This window comes from Salvelinus alpinus, chromosome 19 (assembly GCF_045679555.1).
Source record: "Salvelinus alpinus chromosome 19, SLU_Salpinus.1, whole genome shotgun sequence".
In the NCBI taxonomy this organism is placed as follows: Eukaryota; Metazoa; Chordata; class Actinopteri; order Salmoniformes; family Salmonidae; genus Salvelinus; species Salvelinus alpinus.
The window spans coordinates 31367453-31382333 of NC_092104.1; the positions used below are offsets into that span (position 1 = coordinate 31367453).

The window sequence follows — 14881 nt, forward strand, 5'->3', positions numbered from 1 at the left end:
CCTCTTATGGTTATATGGTTAAAAAAAAGACAAAATATCTATATATTCATAACGTAAAATAAATAAATACAGGCGATCGAGTCTATGGTTGTTGCAACGGCTTGTGTGTCGCCTACTGGTTAAATTCGTGTCTTTTCGCACGAATTAAGTAGCACAGAAATTCGTGTATTTTCGCACAAATTAAGTAGCACAGAAATTCGTGTATTTTCAAACGAATTGAACCACCCCAAAAACGCACGAAATCTGCTGAAATACATTTTGTACATATATGCGCGAATTGAATGTGAGGCTGGGCTGTCTGATGTGCACTGGGGATCGATCAGAGAGTTGTTAAGATGGCTGGAGTCAAAGGGCAGCTGTCCACTATAAATGCCCTGTCTGGACTTCTGTCTGCTCACAGCATCATTTAAAACCAAGACAAGCTAGAAGGAGGCTGACTAGTTGATGCCATCTTCTCTTTACTTTTCAACGTGACTTAACGCTACAGTGGATAACACCGCTTCTGTCAAATGGAAGGCTTGGCATGGCTCGTCCTTTGCGCGCTCCTCATCTGCTTTTTCAGGCTTGGCAGTTCGGGGAAACTGTCGCACCATTCCCGGCATCACAAGAGCGCACCCGAGTCCAGTTTAGGAAATCTAAATTCGTACCATCCCAACAGGTACCCTCTCTATATGATGCAGCTGTACCGCTCCTTCAAGGCTGCAGACTCCTCACAGTCCACGGCTGTCAACGCCGTCAGTGCAGCCGATGACAGCCACTTACTGCGGCATTCTGACTCAGTCATCAGTCTCATAGCAAAAGGTGGGTATTGGTTTCAGTTTGTGTTAGGCATATTAAAACTTGTTACGCTCTATTGGAAACACTCAGGTTATTCTTATTTTGTTTCGTTGGTTTGGCTTTTTGAATTTGCGTTTCAAACATTTTACGACATTATTGAACTGGCCATTCAGTTTTACACGTCTTTAACTTGTCACTTTTTGGACCAATAATACGTAGTTTGACGTGTGTATTGTAGTTTACGATAATGTGTTTTGACCTGTAGTTCAAGCAAGCGCCCGAGCCAGGTTAGATCTCTTCACACATGTCCTCTCCATCACTGCCAGCCACTTTGGTTGCAGGGTGTGTTATCTGCGTTTATCAGATCTTCCCTCTTTACAACCCAGAAGTGTCACAATGCTTATTCGACTTTAAAGGTTTTTTTTATGTGAGCGGGTGTGTGTATTAGCCCCTCAGACAGCTATACAAAAGGGGGTTCAATACACATCCTGCTCTCACCCTCTGCTGCCCTCTCCTCCCACTCCCTCCAAAGCTTTGACATTTGTCTAGTAGGCTAGGCCTAGTGGTTTGGCTAGTTTGTGGTGACGTGTACGTACGTTTTGTTGATGGTACACTGACAGTATTCAGCTGGTTTGCTGATTTTGTTCGTTTCTTCCAGGTTGCCATCAAGTGGGTGAGAAATGGACCGTCACTTTCGACATGTCCTCCATCTCTGCGACTGACGATGTCCAGTTGTCAGAGCTTCGGGTCAGACTACCAGCTTTCTCCGCCTCCAAGCGCGTCACATTGGACATTTATCACTCGCGAAAGCAGGACTGCGAGTCTGACACTGAAATGTGCCGCGACGAGCGCCTTCTCTTGGGCAGCTTTGGCGCATCGCCCAGTGACACCAATTCTCCATTGAACGTTTTCAATGTAACAGCTCTGCTCAAATATTGGTTGCACCAGGGAGACGCAGTGACGGAGAGTCAAGAAGCAAGAGTTGGAGATGTGATGGAGGAAGATCACGGGAGTGGGGTAGATGGAGAGATCGACATGCCATACATTAAGCATTTTACGCACAGGCGAAGGAAGGTTCACCATCCGACAGCCGAACGGGTTATGATGGTTGTCTTCTCCAAGCACAAGCTGCCTCGGGATGGCGAGAGCGCACCCACTCTCATCCGTACTGTGGAGCACTCCAAATACGCAATTTTGGACCAAGTCAGCGGTGAAGCTCAAGGGCGACGCCACAAGAGAAACCGAATGGAGAGAGTGCGGATGGCCGGCGGAATTGCAGCGAATGGTACTGGGTCACTGGCTGAATCCGTCCAACGCCCACTATGTCGGAAGGTGGACATGTGGGTAGATTTCGACCAGATCGGCTGGAACGAGTGGATTGTGTATCCAAAGCGCTACAACGCGTTCCGTTGCGAGGGCGAGTGCCCTACTCCGGTGGATGAATCCTTCAGTCCCACCAACCACGCATACATGAAGGTAAGATATGAAAACAAAAACATACCTAAACGTTTCCATTTGGTTTAAGTTCCTATGTAATATATGCTCAGTGCAGCTTTCCATAAAATATGCTTATTTTGTTTTTCAGAGCCTGTTGAGACTGTACCATCCGGATCGTGTGGGGTGCACCTCCTGCGTGCCTACGCGCCTCAGCCCGCTGTCCATGCTGTACTATGGTGATGAAGACGTGGTGTTACGGCATCATGAGGACATGATCGTGGAGGAGTGTGGCTGTCACTGATACCCCAGCCATGTCACCTCACCTTGCAACCAAAAATACCACTTATTTAAAACGCTTCACTTAGAATGGCATGTTGTGCGTCATGAAATTACTCTTATTGAAGGTGTCCATCTGATTCAATTTATACTTCAGGCTGTTTGTGGTCTGTAACATGGAAGATACATTTCTTTGATACTTACTGTATCTTATACAGTCATCTCAGGTGTTCTCATCTGAAACAACAGCATTGCATTTTAGATGTGTCCTTAGATTGAGCCAATGTATTTACTTTATGATAAAAGGTCTACTGTTATTTATTTGAATATTTCAAGAAGAAAGACTTCACCTTTTGGGTCATACTTAGGCTGTATGCATTTATATCGGCAGGGTTTTGGTATTTAAGAAGTTTAAAGGAATATTCTGCCAAAATGGTATCTTACTTGTTATGATTACTTTTTTAGTCACTCATTTATTAAAGATATTTTTGTACATTGAAAAAAATATATATTAAAGCATTTTATTCTGTTCATCGAAGTGTGACATTTATTGAGTTAATCCACTTAAATGAGAAATCTAGGACATTTCAGCATTGTATTGGCCTGAATTTTTGACTGCCAAAAACATATTCTGGGGTGAATTTAAATTGACCAAAAAAATAACCACTTATTTAATAAAAATGAATGCAAGTCCTTTCAAAGTGATTTAATTTACAAAATTGTAATATTTAGCTCCATTTAATCATTTTAAGTTCTTGCAACAACTTGCCACTTGGCTCCGTTTTTAGAGGATTGTGGGTAATTGAAATTGTTTTGACTGATTTATTTGACTTTTTTCTTAAAACATGCATACAACTTGAATCAAATTTACATTTCTATATTAGTGTTAAAAGGTGCAATATGCAGAAATCGCTCTGCCATTTTCTGGTTGCTAAAAATCTAATAGTTTGCCAAATTTTGTGACAAAGAAGCATTCAGAGTGTAGAGAATCATTGTACCATCTAAACCACTGAATATATTTTCAGCTGTTTGAAGCCGGTGTACAAAACCCAAAAGTTAGACACAAAAAGGAAACTTAGGAACAGGAGGCATAGAAATAGTACACACCGAATGGATCTACTGCTTCTCATCCTTGCTTTCAATGCGAATGACAGATTGATAACTCAGATTTCTATGTGAATTTGGTCGGGTTTATCAAAAAGTGAGATATTGCAGCTCTAAGCAGCTTGTTGTGGAGCATGATTAATACTCTATTGATGCATCCATGCGTCACGACCAACAAAATCCCCATCAAAATCCTTCAGTTTAAGCTTTAGTTTTTTTGCATGGGCTGCAGCGGTCTAAGGCACTGCATCTCAGTCCCTGGTTCGGATCCAGGCTGTATCACATTCGGCCGTGATTAGGAGTCCCATAGGGTGGCGCACAATTGGCCAAGCGTCGTCCAGGTTTGGCTGGTGTAGGCTGTCATTGAAAATAAGAATTTGTTCTTAACTGACTTGACTAGTTAAATAAAGGTAACAAATAAAAAGTCTCAATCAATCCTCCACATCCCCCTGTCGGCCTTCCACATCTGCGGTGGAAGGTGGCCGAGCTACACATCCCCCTGTCGGCCTTCCGCATCTGCGGTGGAAGGTGGCCGAGCTACACATCCCTCTGTCGGCCTTCCGCATCTGCGGTGGAAGGTGGCCGAGCTACACATCCCCCTGTCGGCCTTCCACATTTTTTATTTTTATTTTTTAATTTTTTTAATTTAACCTTTATTTAACCAGGTAGGCTAGTTGAGAACAAGTTCTCATTTGCAACTGCGACCTGGCCAAGATAAAGCATAGCAGTGTGAACAGACAACACAGAGTTACACATGGAGTAAACAATAAACAAGTCAATAACATGGTAGAAAAAAAAGAGAATCTATATACAATGTGTGCAAAAGGCATGAGGTAGGCAATAAATCGAATAATTACAATTTAGCAGATGCGGTGGAAGGTGGCCGAGCTACAGCAGTGTTTGTCAGACCATGAGACATCCCAAAAATCGGTCTTGTAACGAAAACGTCTGAACAGTTTTGCCTACAAACTATTTTGAACACTAGCGGAGCCTCTCACGAACAAGAAGATGTTCTTCATTTTGCCCCATGACCCCCACAAGTATCACTAGTACTCATCTGAAGGTAACCTATACAAAACGAACGGAAATCTCGAGGTAGTTTGTGCTAAGAAAAATAAGGGGTAAACCTAAACAATGTTACACATTCAAATGTTTGAAATTCTATTTTGGGTTTACTAAATATTTGTGTTACATCAATTCATATTGAATAATATTATCAGTAAATCCAACACATTTATTTGGATATTAATTGTGTGGATGTACTTTGTAAATTTCGAACAATTTTTTTAAAAACTCAAAAACATAGGACATTACATCTAATATTAATATTGTATGTAGATACAACTGTTTTTTTTACAGTGTACTTGAGAATAGGATGGCCCCCACCAAGCCTAATATGTTCTTAAACTGTCATGATGAACTGATCAAGACAAGCGTGTTTATGGCTTTTCAGACCAGTTACTTGTGAACTGCTTTACCATCCTCACCTCAAATCCTCATATCTTTTTATAGTATTACTGCACAGATTATGGGGCGTCATCAGTGCCCCTTGTAAAAAGGCCCAGCCGAGCAATATCCTAGTTGATTGTGTTCAAAGCAATGGGTATCGGGAGGAAATTAACAGAGCAATGACTAGGAATGGGTCAAGACAGGGGTGGGGAATGGTGGAAAGAAAAAAGCAGTTGTTTATTTTAGGGGTGCCAGGAAGCAAGAGTGACAGGAATGGGGGAATATAGACCCCCTAACAAGAACAGAGTGGCGTTAGTGAAGCTACTGTGTGCATGGCCAGGAGGAGTGGTAAAGTGCAAAGTGTCGTTCCACATCTTCACACTCCCCTGCCCTGAAATTACACCTATCCTAAGTCTCTCTCTTAGCAAAAGGAAAGACACTGCCCTCAGATACATTTTTAACCCGTGCACCAACTAAGAGGCAGGTTGCGTTCCAAAACTAAGCTGTTAATGTAATTTATGCAAGTACAGCCAGAAAAAGTGTGATCACAGAGTCAAGAGGTCAAATCTGAATTCAAAGCTATCATCAAAGCCGTATTAACTAATAACTAAAGCTCAGTGTTCAGCCCAGATTAATAACCACTGTTGCCTCCATGACAATCCATGCTGATCAATAGTAAAGCAATTTAAACAGGCTGATCTGTTGGGGTGACAAAAGTCTGTCATGGTCATTGGGTCCTCCTATGGCAGTGGTCATTATGGGACCTGGGGTTGGACCCTTGAGTGTTTGTTCAGACACCACGGCATGGCATGGGGAACTGGCCCAGTGGGTTTCCCGTTAGTGCTGCAGTTTCAGGATAGTGACAAGGAGCCAGGTGTCACAGCTTCTCTAGCACGTGTCGATTTTCACACACTGAACCCTCATGAACAACCCCCTTCTGTTCCCCACCACACACACAGAACCCTAGTGGTTAGTCCATTGTTCAGATAGTCTAGTGGGCTAATATTGATTCAACACTGTTTATGTATCCTAAATGTTGTTTCACAATGTCCTATGCATAGAACCCTTACTTTTATTGGTACAGATTCCCACAGAGAAAAAAAGATTGATTGACAGTGCATAGGATGTTGTGCATTATTGAATTCTGACAGAGGAACAGACCTTGGTTCCTGCTTGGCAAGTAGGGCATCTGGTTGACACTCCTAGAGGCAAGGCAGAATGAAGTGCTAGATTCCAATTTGGGAAATGTCTGCAGGGCCCTCTGGTGTGTCATTCTTGCTTTGTTCTGACTGGACCCGATACCTGACTTACTGCTAAATAACTAGTTTGACAGAGTCTCACAGCCAGGTAATATCACAGTCGCTTAAAGGCTAAATGTCCGAATTTACATTGGGATTTATCAGAATATGTAAGCACCCATTTAATTGAATAACAAAGTCATGAATGTATCACCTCTAAAGCATATAATGGATGTTTAAAAATAAAATTAAAAAAAGACAGGAACCTACTTTTAAAATAATCATAGGTCTTGTTGTCCAAGTTCTTCCATTTACAGCCAATATGAATCATAGGCTGCGTTTAGACAGGCAGCCCAATTCAGAATTTTTTTTCACACTAAATTGGTATTTTGACCGATCACATCAGATCTTTTCACATTAGACCTGTTTCAGAGCTGATTTGATTGGTCAAAAGACCAATTAGTGAAAAAAAAGATCAGAAATGCGCTGCCCGTCTAAAATCAGCCATATAGGCCTACTGCTTATACTGCATGCAGACAGTGTGGCTTTTGGATGAGAGGAAGGACATTGTGGTGTGTATTGATTACTGCTTTCCAGGCTGTTGGTTCTGGAATGTTATCAGTTGCAGGAGGGAACTTCCTGAAGAATTCCACAGATATAACTCCTGCTACACTACAAACACAGGACATTTACCGCTTTGCTTCACAGAAGAATGGAAGCGTGCCAGTGGACGTGTAGCCGCGGTGCCGATAGCTTCTGATGGATGTGAACAGTGACATCAAGTTCAACCATTGTAGTGCGTTTTGAGTTCGAGCAAAATTTTACATTGACTAGAGGCAAAATTATCTAATGGCTTTATGTACATTTAAAATGAAATGTTTCAGGAAATGCTGGAATTGTAATTTATAACTCATAGTAACGATATCGTCTTTTATTTTACTGTTACATATTACCAGTGGAAAAACCATTTGTGTGCCATTCGTTTTTTTCTGTCAGATACCAAGGGGTTTCCCCGAGGGGAACATGTATTGCAGTCAGCAACCCATTTACCATGAGACTAATGACACTTGCCAGATTACCGAGAGTGCCCGAGGGTTTGACAGAAGCTATCCTGTGATTCTGGAATACACATTCTATTCACACGGGTTACTTTTTAGGAAATAAGTCTACTACCAAATATATGTTTTCTTTGCTTTATTTCTTCTTCTTACATACCATGTGAAAATGTATTTATTTTGTCTCAAAACAAAGGTGACAAAAACATCCCTTTGTATGACTATCTGTAAAAATGTAACGTTTTTTGAAGGCAGTATTTGAAGAGAGGTGAAGGGTGGGTAGCCCATGATTAGGGTGATTTGAGTGTCAAAATAATTTTAAAGAATGAAAACAATTGTATTGAATCTTTAGCTCCACACCACTCCTCTGTGCAGTCTTTTTCACTGTTGCTGCTGGGTTCACAAGAGTAAGGCAACAGTTTTCACAGTAACAACACCACTGATATTGAAAGTTAACACAGCAACTAATGGACACATCTGTAAACACAGGGTGACAACATTGTAGCGAGTCTGGACAGGGGATTGGCTGGGCCTCTTCTTTAGCATCATGGTAGTAAGTGAAGTTGTTTCACATCCCTCTAGAATGCTCATTCCACCACCAGTTAGATGTCCATTTCAAACTGTGCATCATCCCCTTCACAAACAAAAACACATGTGTTAATTTATTTCCTACTGACCCTATATAATAGCCTATTTAAAGAGTCTGACAGGCAATACTTACATAAAGGGCAAATATTGAAACCTGTAAATTATCCAAACATTGAGCTTCCAGTAAATCTGAACATTTTATCTCATAAAATAACATTTTCCATAAAACAAATTGATTTCCTATGACTGTTTTCGGGGATGTTTTTGTTGTGTTGGCACAGTAATATCTGAGATACAAGTAAATATTTGTCCTGCCTGACTGGATCACGTTCTTACCAGCGCTCTTGTCAGCAGGTGCCGCGATGTTGTTGTTCAGTGGTTCTCCGTTATGGGCCTTTACATTGATGATGTGTTTTGAGGGTGGGCTGGTGACCCCTGGAATGTCAGGGAGAGAGTATGGGGGAGTCCTGGCCAGCGGGGAAGTGCGGCACTCCAGCAGGAACTGCCGGTCGTAGATAATTCTTGTACCTAAGGTACATACAGGTAGGGGTAGAAATGTTCAATAAATAGTGATGCAAATGTTACGGATCAAACACGAGCACAATCCCTCCATAGGACTCATCCTGTTCCGCAGTCCTATTTGGTTGAAACCTCCCTGCAGTGAAATCTCACACATCACATACTCTTTCATACTTTTCACAACAGGTGTCTGGATATTTTGGAACACTGAGAACGTGTGTGACTGTGAAGTGAAAGCCCTACATAAATAATGATAATAATAAATATAATACATTTATGTACTTTTCATTACAAAATCATCTCCAAGTGCATAAATCAACATACCGTCCCAATGATTTGATATGCATGTGTATGGCTGAAAATAAATAAAACTAGTGGCATCAACAAATGGATCAAATGCAGGGATTGCATGAATCCTTAAAATATATATGGTGCAAAATGGTTCTGTTTGTACTGTCCTCTGCTGTTCTGTCCACAGGGTAATCAGTCACTGATATCTGCTCACCAAAGGGTGGTTCAAGGCAAGCTAGCCTACATATAAATCGGCCAGCTGCGTTCTGTGCCAGAATTTCCCACGTTACTGATGAGTGGCCTAAAAGGACAAACCTCAGCAAAAAGGCAGAGGAGTAACCCGTGGGAGCCCTCCGTGCATTACCCCTCCTGTTAACCTTGGACTAATATTAGAGCAGGAAACTGAACTCAGTGCATCCCAAATGGCATCCTATTCCCTATATATGGGCCCTGGTCAAAGGTTGTGCACTCTATAGGGAATTAGGGGTGGGAATTGCAAGGGACCTCAGGATATTACAATACTTAGGTGCCGATTCCTAATTTATTTCAACCATTTGATGTCTATGATGTACTAAGTGCCTTATTGAAGAGCGATGTAAAATAATCCACTGGGGCTCACACACTTGATCCCCTTTTGCTGCAGCTTTCTGCCCCACTTATTGCAGAATCATTAACCTATCGTTTTAACTTGAAAATTGTTTCTGGAGTTATCCGTAAGATCTGGAAAACGGCACAAGTCTTCCCTCTACACAAAGGTGGAGATCCTTCTGAATTGGATAACTACCGTCCAATTTCCAAGCCATCTTGCCTTGACAAAGTCCCATGCCAACTCTCAGCCTAGAACGGTTTGAACTTGTCATTCTGTTCTTAATGAGCACCCATCTGGTGTTAGACCTGGACACACCACTGTTTCAGTGGCTACAATTATCTTAGATGATGTGCTGTGTTTAGATCATAAAAGTCATTGCGCTGCCTTATTTATTGACTTGTCAAAGGCGTTTGAAATAGTTATTGAACAAATTGCAAGTTGCCTATCTAACGGTATCAAATGTAGTTTCTTCAATATTAGGAAAGGTGTGCCACATGGGTCGATTTTGGGCCCTGTTCTCTTCACTATTTATATAAATAATATTTGTCTGTTAAAACCTGTAACATTCATCTCTACATGGATCATACAGTTATTTACTCCTGTGCCCTCAGTACAGCAGGCCATTCATGACCTTCAACTTTGTTGACTCAATTCAAAAATTGCTTATTGATTTTAAACTAGTGCTAAATGCTAATAAAACCAAATGTATTTTGTTCTCTCGGTCTCGTAATATTGATCGTGAGGACCTGCATATTTGCACATTAAAAGGGAGCCTAAATTGAGGAAGTTCCCCAATCAAAATACTTGGGTATTTTGATTGACAATAAGCTCTCTTAAAACACACATTGAAAAACTGACAAAAAAAACAGAGAAATAAGATTGGTTTCTTTTCTGGTAATAAATCCTGCCTCACTTTGGAAAGTAGGAGGAAGACTGCTTGAACAACGCTTCTCCCAGTACTTGATTATGGTGATATAGTCTACATACATGCGGCAGCCTCTGTTTTAAAACCTTTAGACTCAGTCTGTCACTTAACACTGTTTTATCACTGGGGACAATTTTCATACACATCACTGCATTTTGTATAGTTCTGTTGGCTGGGAGTCTGACTACCAGAAGGGCTCAGCATTGCCTACTTTTTGTATTTAAAAGGGTTCTTCAGAATCCCCAACTACCTCGGCTCACATATTAATTGGAGATCCAGCAACTTTCAGACCCGCTCTCTGGACTGTCTGGTTCTGGAGGACCCATGGGTCTCCACTGAGCTGGGGATTTGACTCGCTGGTCTCCATTGGACAGTTTAGAGCCATTTTGAAGGAGATAATATGTGATAGTTGTGTTTGTTTTGATTAATCTTGTTGTATTGAATTGTGCGTTCATGTTCACAAGGCTTTCGATACTGTGATTTTATTGCGATTCGATGTTCCAAACAATTTGCTCACCATATGTCTGATGCAGAGACAAGAGAGAGCCATGGGAAAACAAGTGTTTATCAGTCATGGAAATAAAAGTGCTGAAAACAAATTGGCTCCCTATTTGGATAACAAGCTTTGAAGGGAAAATACAGTGGTTTTGGTGCAGGTACAGCCAACTAGCGCAAAAAATAATATTGCGGTATTGTCAAAACGATACATTGTCAAAAATAATATCCCAATATGTAACTGGATTTATTTTTTGCCTCATCACTATAGGGAATAGGGTGCCATTTGGGACCCTCACTGGGAGTTAACCAGCTCACCATGACATCACCACATGTCAAGAAACAAATGTCACTATTATTCAGGAAATTAGTAGGAACATTTTTATCCATCATATCTTGCATGTTATTGCATATTTTACATATCATTCAATGCATTTAAAATGATAAATGCTTTGAAAGTTCTAGGAAACTTTATATGTTTCTCATTTGTTAATGGCATCTTGTGACAGAGGGTTCATGCAAAACGGCTGCTGCTGAAAGATAAGAAATTGCAACATGATCTGGCAGGTCCTGCTAGTGCGTTAACCATCTCTGAATCAGTGTTGAACGCTGCCACCAACACTTCAGCTGTTCAGCTTTCCTGGATCCTTGGAACGTCCCTACCCTAAACCATAGCCGTTTGAAAATGTCAATTTAAATAGGGTTACATCAGTGTTGGGATGTCACAAGGATTCTGTTTAGACTTTTCCGTGTGGAAACGCTTTAAAAAAAACATGACAGGCAACAGTGTCCTAGCCTACATATTCATCATGCAATCCATGCATTAATCATGCAACAAATATGTTCTCTGGAAGTACTTAAAATGTCAGATACTTTTACTTTGCAATGCACTCTAGTCTCTACCTGCTTGCTATACCTGCTTCACACGATATGAAAGGACTCATGTCAGTTGTTGCACAGATGTAACCACACATGCATGTGCATATAATGCATCCTATGAATACAACAAGTGGGGCGGCAGATAAGCCTAGTGGTTAGAGCGTTGGGCCAGTAACCAAAAGGTGGCTGGATCGAATCCCAAGCTGACAAGGTAAAAATCAGTTGTTCTGTCCCCGAACAAGGCAGTTAACCCACTGTTCCCGGTAGGCCATCATTGTAAATAAGAATTTGTTCTTGCCTGACTTGCCTAGGTTAAAAAAATAATTAAAAAAGTTGATGTTCTCTTGGGCATTTACTGTTTTCTATTTTTACTAATGACATACAATGACCCTAAACAAAGAGCTGTTCAGTTTTAGAATGGGTGACTAGTCCTAAAACATCTCTCAAACTAAAACCATTGTATTTGGTGCAAAGCATTCCTTAAGTTATAGACAGACCTCAGCTGAATCTGATAATGAATAATGTGGCTGTTGAGCAAGATGATTAGACTAAACTACTTGGTGTTACCTTAGATTGTAAACTGTCTTGGTCAAAGCATAATGGTTCAATTACAACTCAATGGTTGTAAAGATGATGGTCTGTCCATGATAAAGAGATACAAGCTCTAGTTCTATCTTATCTTTATTATTGCCCAGTCATATGGTCAGGTGCTGCAAAGAACAACCTAAGAAAGCTGCAGCTGGTCCAGAACAGAGCAGCCAGTCTTGCTCTTCACTGTAATCAGAGCGCTACTTTCCAAAGTGAGGCAGGATTTATTACTAGAAAAGAAACCAATCTTATTTCTCTGCTTTTTTTGGTCAGTTTTTCAATGTGTTTATTGTCAATCAAAATACCCAAGTATTTTGATTGGGGAACTTGCTCAATTTAGGCTCCCTTTAATGTGCAAATGTGCAGGTCTTCGCAGTCAATATTACAAGACCGAGAGAACAAAATACATTTGGTTTTATTAGCATTTAGCAATACTATGCATGCCAGCCTCTCTTGGCTATAAGTTGAGGAGAGTGACTGCATCGCTTCTTGTTTTTATAAGCAGCATTAATATGAAAATTCCCCCAAAAATTTACTTACCCCACTAGGGGTCTTTTCACAGCCCCCAGGTCCAGATCAAATTCAGGTAAAGTACTTTTTAGAGCCATGATTGCATGGAACTCCCTTCCATCTCAGACAGCCCAAGTGAACACCAAACATGGTTTTAAAAAACAAATAAAGTAACACCTCTCCCCTATCTGACTTCATTACACTTGTATGTAAATGTTAACTGGTATGTATGTAGTGTTCGGTCAGCACATGATCTATTTTTAAATGTATGCATCTCTGTTCTTGTCTATTATTGTTCTGTATTGTTATGTTATATGTGGACCCAAGGAAGAATTGCTGTGGCTTTTGCAACAGCTAATGGGGATCCTAATAAAAGCCCCAAATCCTTGAACGCATGAAATGTTGCAGACGCCTGTCATAAAACAGAATATGAATTGAACCTATATAGTGCACACTTATCTAGGAAAAAGCTTACAAGTCCATGTTGTCAATTAGGTCTAATTAGAGGTAATCATTATAGGTAATCATACCCATACCCATAAAAATCAGTTGTTCTGCCCCTAAACAAGGCAGTTAACCCACTGTTCCCGGTAGGCTGTCATTGTAAATAAGAATTTGTTCTTAACTGACTTGCCTAGTTAAATAAAGGTTAAAAAAAACAATCACTCACTCTATTGTTGCCATGCTATAAACCAGGAGTTCAAATAATCAAAGCTTGACGATGAGTTTGTTATTTGAATCATCTGCCTAGGGCAGGGGTCGAGTTTGGGAAACCCTGCTGTAACTGTAGTTCTAACTACTACCTAACTAGTTAGCTAACATTTGTGTAGCTAAATAATTAAGCCAAGTGACGATCTCTCATAGCTATGTTGTAGTTGTCTATAAGTTACCACTACTTCCAGTTATTAGCCGAGACAGCAAGATTCCTACTGATATCAAGTCTCACCAGCTCGTACATGATGATCGTGGTGGTGTACGAAAAGAAGAAAAGTTACACTATATACGCTATATAGTTAACAAGCTGATGCAAACAATGGCACGCTATCAGAAACAAAACAAAGTCACTGTGGAAGAAATGAGCATGTTGCAGGCTGAAGTTAATGCGTTTGTCAGTGTACAATACTGCACCGCAAACATTTTGCTAGAGAAATTTGACTGCTAGCCTTATCCTTTGTCTAGAGATTTGACAACCCATCGAGTTTGGTGTTCGGGGCACCTGCATAGCTCGAACGCATAGTAATCAGGCTAGCAATCGAATAATTTCCAGTTGAGTTACATATGGCATAACACACAAATATATATAGTTATATAAAGGCTAGCTACTGTTACCTCCAGGAGTTATGCTGAACGGAGTTCCTCCGGGAGTTGTGGAGTAGTCGTGAGGCATGTGCGCCGCGTCGTTTATAGTCACCCATCTGGTCGGAATGGACTTGCTAGTAGTGGTTTTCTGACAGCCCGAAGACATTTTCAAAACACAGGGCCGTTTTCTAATATCTACAAATTAAACAACGTAAAGATCCTGGACATTAAACTTTTGTTGTGGTTTTATCAGTTCTTTGCTTTGGTTCAATAGCAAACTAGCTACTTTTCATAAAATAATAAGTACAAATAATGTTAACTAGTCACACATTCCTACACGCAAACCTATAGCAGAGGCCAGGTTCTTTATTTATTAAAGGACTTTCGCACACGTTCCAAACTCACCCTCAGCACTCACTCATTGATATTATATCGCCCCCCACTGTTGGATGGTGTTGCTTCTTAGATACATTATATCGACAAATGTCCAAATTGGAAAATAGGGAGTGAGCCGAACTGATTTAGGCATCAATCAATTCAGTGTAATAATATGATACTGTTAATCAGTGTGTCTGTGTTCTTGAAAATGCTAGGAACATTATAGTCATATGATGATGGATGCAATGCATGGCTTTTGAGAAAAGGTGACCTATTCAATATCCTGAGCTATTACTGACAATAATGCTCCAGGACTTTCATAATAAAACGTTCATAATAATACAACCAATTTCTCATTGCCAGATCTGCTCCCTACCATATCCTACTGTGAAAGAATACCCCAACTGTGAAAACTTTAGAGCCATTGAAAATAAACAAGCTATAGGCCTCTGGCCATCCGGTGAAATGTATTAATATTGTCCAC

General features: G+C 40.6%; 2 protein-coding genes across 3 annotated transcripts; one reads left to right on the plus strand and one right to left on the minus strand.

Annotated features, from left to right (window-relative positions):
- Positions 1 to 291: 291 nt before the first annotated feature.
- On the plus strand, positions 292 to 3023 carry LOC139545335 (nodal homolog 2-A-like). Its single transcript, XM_071352987.1, has 3 exons — positions 292 to 801; positions 1436 to 2253; positions 2363 to 3023. The coding sequence occupies exons 1-3, from the start codon at positions 510 to 512 to the stop codon at positions 2513 to 2515; spliced, it is 1263 nt and encodes a 420-aa protein (XP_071209088.1). The 5' UTR covers positions 292 to 509; the 3' UTR covers positions 2516 to 3023.
- A 4437-nt stretch (positions 3024 to 7460) lies between these two features.
- On the minus strand, positions 7461 to 14627 carry LOC139545347 (eukaryotic translation initiation factor 4E-binding protein 2-like). Of its 2 annotated transcripts, XM_071353015.1 has the most exons (4): positions 14425 to 14627; positions 14050 to 14214; positions 8261 to 8452; positions 7461 to 7970 (listed from the first exon to the last, which is right to left on the minus strand). In XM_071353015.1, exons 2-4 carry the CDS (start codon positions 14183 to 14185, stop codon positions 7939 to 7941), a joined length of 360 nt encoding a protein of 119 aa, XP_071209116.1. In that variant the 5' UTR covers positions 14186 to 14214; positions 14425 to 14627; the 3' UTR covers positions 7461 to 7938. The 2 variants fall into 2 exon arrangements, with proteins under 2 accessions (XP_071209116.1, XP_071209115.1); XM_071353014.1 differs by lacking the exon at positions 14425 to 14627 and having other exon boundaries at positions 14050 to 14422.
- Positions 14628 to 14881: the final 254 nt, after the last annotated feature.

Excerpts from the sequence above, each read along its gene's own strand:
- LOC139545347 (XM_071353015.1), bottom strand. The coding sequence starts at position 14,185 with ATGTCTTCGGGCTGTCAGAAAACCACTACTAGCAAGTCCATTCCGACC. Across the intron at positions 8,453-14,049 it reads GTTCAGCATAACTCCTGGAG|GTACAAGAATTATCTACGAC; the intron begins GTAACAGTAGCT and ends TATGTACCTTAG. Across the intron at positions 7,971-8,260 it reads ACCTGCTGACAAGAGCGCTG|GGGATGATGCACAGTTTGAA; the intron begins GTAAGAACGTGA and ends TTGTTTGTGAAG.
- LOC139545335 (XM_071352987.1), top strand. The coding sequence starts at position 510 with ATGGAAGGCTTGGCATGGCTCGTCCTTTGCGCGCTCCTCATCTGCTTT. Across the intron at positions 802-1,435 it reads CATCAGTCTCATAGCAAAAG|GTTGCCATCAAGTGGGTGAG; the intron begins GTGGGTATTGGT and ends CGTTTCTTCCAG. Across the intron at positions 2,254-2,362 it reads CCAACCACGCATACATGAAG|AGCCTGTTGAGACTGTACCA; the intron begins GTAAGATATGAA and ends TTTGTTTTTCAG.